The sequence below is a fragment of the Etheostoma spectabile genome, chromosome 16, assembly GCF_008692095.1.
Source record: "Etheostoma spectabile isolate EspeVRDwgs_2016 chromosome 16, UIUC_Espe_1.0, whole genome shotgun sequence".
NCBI classification, from domain to species: Eukaryota; Metazoa; Chordata; class Actinopteri; order Perciformes; family Percidae; genus Etheostoma; species Etheostoma spectabile.
The window spans coordinates 8,851,518-8,857,995 of record NC_045748.1 but is presented as its reverse complement, the minus strand read 5'-3'; the positions used below and the strand labels follow the sequence as shown (position 1 = coordinate 8,857,995).

The following is a 6,478-nucleotide window of genomic DNA, read 5'->3' as shown; positions in this document are numbered from 1 at the left end:
AGGTCAACATTTATATATACATTATATATCTATATATTTTTCTTTAAAATTTCTTTCTGCCTTTAATCAATAGAACAGCTAGGTGAGAAAGACATGCAGGAAATCATCATAGGTCAGACTCGAACCCTTGGCCTGCATCAAGGCATAAGCCTAGAAGTATATGTGTGCCTGCTCTACCCACTGATCCAACCCGGCCACAGAGGTCAACATTTATGAACTGAGATTATAGCCTACATACAAAATGTGATCAGTTAAAAACATATAATGCATGTCAATGCATTAAAAAAATCCAACACCGGGGTTACCAACTGAGCAAAGCTCCAGGCCCCCTCACCCTCAGGAACCCTAAAACACCAGGTTCATTGTGTGTTAGTTGGTTTGTGATCATTTTTGTAATTAAAATGTTGTTTGTAAATATATAGTTGCCTACACCCCTAAAGCACAAGCATCTAAAATGATATAGGCCTTAAGGCTGGTTCTGGAGTATTACCTGTTTTGTCTACCAGGGGCCCTGTTTTAAAATGTACAAGCTGGTCAAGCAGGGGGTCAATATAGCCCACAGACCATTATAGCTCCCTAACAGATGAATCCACCACTGTATAACAGTGGACATTCTGCATACTTACTAATTTTTATACTGTAGTACATTACTGTAGAAATGTTATGTGATCAAACATGGAATCCACAAAGTGTGTGTCATCATCAAATAGATTCAAAAACATTCACTCCCCAAAACAGATTCTCGTCGTAAATAATTAAATACCCTCCATGTCAAATTGCATGCAAGGCCAGGCAAAACAAATTGTGTTTGTTTTTTTCCAGGGAGGACACACTATCCCAGTAGGGAGAAGGGATGGAGGCTTATTGTGGTTGGGACATGCTGGCTACCCTTCAGCACTTCATGCTTTCTTTCTTACTTACACACACACACAAGCTCAAGAAGGTAACAATTCGGACCGGATCGCACACAAAATAAGTGATAGCCCATTCTTTTTCACTATCTCCGCATCTGGCCTCTACTGTGGGAGTGACATTTCACTTTAGATGTCATCCAGCCTGAGAGCAGATAACGGCCCGTCTGAGTGCTACTTGTTACAGGATGAAGACACCCTCATCACACACACATGCAATCCCCATCTTCATAAATCTATCTAAGGTCTAATCTACTCCATCTCTATAGGAACCACTCCCCTTCTAAGTACCTCCAGTTCACTCTCCGCTGATGAAAAGCAATCAAGTGCCGCTTGTAGGTGAAAATATCACACAAACTGGTATTTACATTTCAGTCGTCATCACAACCCTCATGACTTACTCATGCGATCCCATTCTGTTGCACAGGAACACTTTGAGGTGTGCACCTTCTCCCCACTATCCCTCATCAAGGCAGAGATATTGTGTTCATCTCATAGCTTCATTTTTGGAATACAAGACATGCTCATTGCATGAAACTGGTGGCAGGACAGCAAAAAGAAACCACTTCCTAGCTGCATTTCAATGGCTTATCGTGACTTCTTTTAAGTAGTTATACTGTTATCTTAAGCTCTTCAGCTGCATTTAATTTCCATCCAATCAAAGGGCTGATTGCCAGATTTTGATATAGCTAAAATTATCATGCAGCAATGCACAGATGAAGTATGTGTGCAAGTGTGGATACAACTTTTCCTCATGATCCTTGAGCCAGGTAATTGCTGCAAATATTTGAGCTTTCAACCACGCCAAACTGGGCAGGTAGGATTACCATCAAAGCTGTGGTAGACCTCAGGGAAATCCTTGCAGATCCACTTGTTTATTATCAGGAAATTCAATTGCACCTTTAAGAGTGCGTCAGGGAAGGAATGACACACTCAGGCAACATCTAGTGTAAATACAAGTTTATTAGGGATGAAAATGTTCCATGATAAACAACAGGGAAAAACATTCACCGTACATTTCATCATTTCATCTCCCTAACAACATAGTGCACTGAAACACTGTCTACTTCGAAAACACCATTGTTGTGCTGCACAAATATGGTGCCTCTTTACAAAAATACTTCCCTTACGAAGACGAAAGAAAAGATAAGGGGCACATTAGCAAAACTATTAATATTCTTTGTTTCCCTTAATTTGATCAATACCTCAAAAACAGCGACAAGCTACACATGTTAAGCAAACATCTCAATCTAATAGTCCCAAATGACTGCAATTTTGTAAATTGACATGGAAAAACAATAACCTTTCAATGACACCTGCAGTTCTACACTTGCATAACATGAGGTCCAATGGTTAAAAAACACAATGTGAACACAAAACAGAAAGCAATTGGTCAGGTTTAGGATAAATGAGAGCTGACTGATGGAGACATCCTGTGGTCATTTCAGTCAAGGGTGATTGGTCAGATGAGGGTCCTCTGGAAAGTTATTGGTCATTATATGGAGAGGTAGGATAGTTGTCATGGTCAATGTATCAGGTCCCAGAACAAAACTATAACAACTAACTTCTTACAGTTGTTATGATAGATTTTAAAAGTAATGAAAACTGCTGCCATGTCACCTCACAACCTATTGTTCCTCAAACATTGTACCAGGAAAAACCTCTTACTAATTCTAAATCTACTGTATCAGGACCATCAAAACTGTGGAACCTGAAGTGATTAAAAGGATGGCAGCAATCCAACCTTAGTCAAAAAATAAAACCAGATGGACTAAGTTTCTGGTGATGTAGTTATTAGTTAGGTGTAGAGGGGGAGCTACTGTCATTTTGTCATTGAGCTTTCAAGAGTTACTCAAGTGGTTGAAGAGTAACCATTCCATCTATAATTGTGCCCAATCTAACAAATTTAGTTTAGAAGGGAAAGTTTTGGCAAGTTTGGGTTTGTAGCAAAGTAAAAAAGGGACACAATTCCTTTAAAACTGGTTAATAATAACGTTGAACAATTCATGTATTCTGAATACAATCTGACTAATGCAATGTTGCTTTAGACAATTTACAAAACAGTCAGGTTAACATCTGGCCCTAGTTTACAGTGATCCTTCATTTCCCTCTAGAAAAATAATGAGGACGCACATATTGGAGTGGATGAAGCCACATTCACTTAAAAAAAAAAAAAAAACACCCTCCTTTACCGTAAAGACCAAAGGCTAGCCTCAAATCACGTGTACTGTAGCATCAGAACCACACAAGATGATGTGATGCACCTGGTTCAAAAACATCATAAAATCCATTCATCTATCAGAGTGTCTGTTTGTGGGCGTAGTTACAGTCTTTACTAGCATTACATGACAGCTGTGGTCTCACTTAAAATAAAAAACGTCATATCCATTTGGTTGATTGCATTAAATGCTTGATAGACAAGGTTTGAATGGATCTTTAATGTTTTTGGATCCATGTGTGATTGCTGCACTAGAGGCATAGGTGGAGTGAAAAGAAAACAGCATGACTAGATTTCTATAGTCAGCTATGGCTTCTAAAAGTGATTTTCTAGGTTTATAACAGTAATTAGACCGAATACAAAAATTTCTCAAGACTGTCAAAACTGGGACTGAAAGAACTTTACAATAATGGTGCACTAACCTGCTTTTTTCTTTTTACTTGTACAGAAAAAAAGGGAGCGACATTGGCATTTGAGTAAATAAATCTGTCAAAGGGAACAGCAAATTACCTTACAATAATAAAAGGAATCTCTGGAGAAAACATTGGGGACAACACCTAACCGTGTGGAAAACCTAAGTGCTCTCATATCTCTTTCATCTGGTTTCTTTTTAATTCCAATTAATCTCAAATGTTCTATCAACTATTGACTATTTCCGAAAATATCTTAATAGCAAATTTTAACATATTTAACAACGTAATGCATCTACATTTCATTGTTGTTCTGCATTAATATAGGTGTCTATAATGAAGATGACACTGTCTGTTGCAGCCCAGATTACACAGACCACATGCATTTGTTGACATACCCTTCATTTATTATCGAGAAATAAAAGACATGCCTGTAAATCTGTATCTAAGTGCATCACAACAGTGGGAGCACTAATTGAAGAACTACAATATCTGCATTGCTTGGATCCTACTGCACAATGGCTTTTTTAATCAAATTTGTATTTCTTTTATTTATAGATTATAGGAAGGGTGTGCCAAAAACATTTTTAAATCATCTTTACTTAATTGGCTGAGTCGCAATCAGACAAAGATCATCTTAATGTGGAGATATTTTTGCAAAAACGTTCATTGTCTTTGACCTTCCTTGCTCCATGTGTTCTCTAAGTGGAGGTGCCAGCCTTACTGGCTCTGGGACTCGCGAACCTTGGCTTGCAGGGCATCACAAGTCTTCTTGGCGTCGCCTAGCAACATCGCAGTATTGGGCTTGTAGAAGATGGGGTTGTCAACAGCTGCGTATCCCACACCCAGTGAACGTTTCATCACAACCACCTGGAGTGGACGAAATACAGACACACACAGACACAGAGATACACACACACAGACAGATCCACAGACACAGCGATACACACACGGACAGATACACAGACACAGCGATACACACACAGATAGACAGATACACACACAGACACACTCATTAGCTTCTAATTGGACGATTAGATGTGAAAATCCTGAAGGAGAAGCTTTCAAAAAGAATTTTAAGGAGATGCCTATTCTGTTTCAAGCTATGCCAACTTTTCTGAAGTAAAACCAGAAATTTACCCTCATCCCTGCCCTTCTCTCCTTCTCAACAACCTCTGTCTATTGAAGATGGATCTAGAAATAATGCTGGGATGTTTGCATTTTAACAGCTGCTGTATTAAACAGATTTAACAACATTGGTTAAATAAACAAAATACTGTGCATTAATTAATTAAATGCTAATATAAACCTAATTAAATTATGACCTGAAACTCCTTCGTAGTTTGTTCTGGACAACATTAATTCAATAAAGATGTTTGACTTCAACAAAAGTCAAAAGTTGTGTATGAAAAAGTAGTTCATGTCATGACTCATGTATGCATAATTGGGCACTTAGGAATGACTGTTTAAAAGCATTTGTGTGAATTTTTGTCCTTGTGCGTTTTTATCTGTCCACCTGTAAGTGCGTCTCTGTGTGCGTCCACATGAGTGTGTGTGGTTAGGTAGAATGTCCTCTTTGATTTCCCCGGGGGAAAGTGTGTGGAAACAAGTGGGAGCGCTGTATAAATCCCAGATCTCAGAGTGGTGCCAGTGGGATGCTTCGAATGTCGTCATTCCACAGCGACACAGCCACCACTAATGGGATCAGGATGGGACTGCACCTGGGACTGGACAAATCTGTGTCTATGTATGTGAGCCTGAGTGTGTTTGAGTATGTATTTCTTTAGGTTTGTGTGTGCGTGTCTTCAAATGGAGGCCCCTCTACGGGTGTGGACTCCAACGTTCAGTTGTGGCGATAAAAAGCAGGCCAGTTGTTGTAAAATCTTCCATTCCTCTATCTGTTTGGGTTTCAGGGCAACATCATTATCACACATGCATGTACCAGATGTCTCACCTGCTTAGACTTCCAGACCTCTAGAACAGGCATGCCAGCAATGATAGAGTTAGGATCTTCCTGGGAGGCTGAGTTCACCGTGTCATTGGCACCGATCACCAGGACCAGGTCGGTATCTGATTGGACACCCAACACATTTAAATCAGAAAACAAGGCTTTTACCTCATGTATACGGGATTTCAGTAGTTTGGACCTTTGACTCCATGACGTTATATCTTATCCAATCTTTCGCTTATCAACACAAATTATATCACTTTAGTCTTGTTGTCACTGTAAGGTTACCAGGCAACCAGCGGAGACTCCAGGAAGTCCTAGCCAAGAAATGATTCCACAACCTTATTCCCCATGAAACCACTACTTGTCATTTCGATACTTTGACTTGAGTACAGATTGAACAGATTATATTTAATGTATTTTTGAGCTTTAGCTGGGTAGCAGATATATTTTTTGTTTTTCTTGGACTGAGTTGGCCTAGCCGTTGTCCCTAGCTGCCAGTCTTTATACTGAGCCAACAATCTACTGGCTCTAGCTTCATATTTAGGATACATCATGAGAGTGGTATCACAATCTTCTCATCTAACTCTTGGCAAGAAAGCAAATAAGTCTATTTCCTAAAATGTCAAACTATCCTTTATAAAAAAAAAGGTATAATATGCAACATATCCACATTAAAACGTTTTAAAACGACTAAAACCATATTATTTATTATCATAATATATAAAATTGTAATTATCCCAAATGTTTATAACAATGGTAAAACCCAGAGAAGTCTGTAATTTCAATCAAGGTAACGGTCCGTTTCTATTACAAGCCAAACAGCATCGGAAAAACAGATTTTTAACGTTAAACTGCTTTTTGACCAGTTTTTATAACCTGGTCCTTTGGTTTTGGAGAGGAGGGGACCACATTTGGCTCCTGGCAAAAACCTCATGAACAATGAACACTCAAGGAATCTTAACTGGGAGAAGCTGTCTGCAATGACGAC

At 39.0% G+C, this 6,478-nt stretch overlaps 1 protein-coding gene across 1 annotated transcript in view; it reads right to left on the bottom strand.

The window, feature by feature from the left end:
• Positions 1-1,854: 1,854 nt before the first annotated feature.
• The window catches only part of nnt (nicotinamide nucleotide transhydrogenase), a 37,709-nt gene continuing 33,085 nt past the window's right edge, over positions 1,855-6,478 (bottom strand). Inside the window, 2 exon segments of the mRNA XM_032539583.1 lie at positions 1,855-4,409; positions 5,494-5,609. Of these exon segments, the coding sequence (XP_032395474.1) occupies positions 4,260-4,409; positions 5,494-5,609 (266 nt within the window). The 3' untranslated portion in view covers positions 1,855-4,259.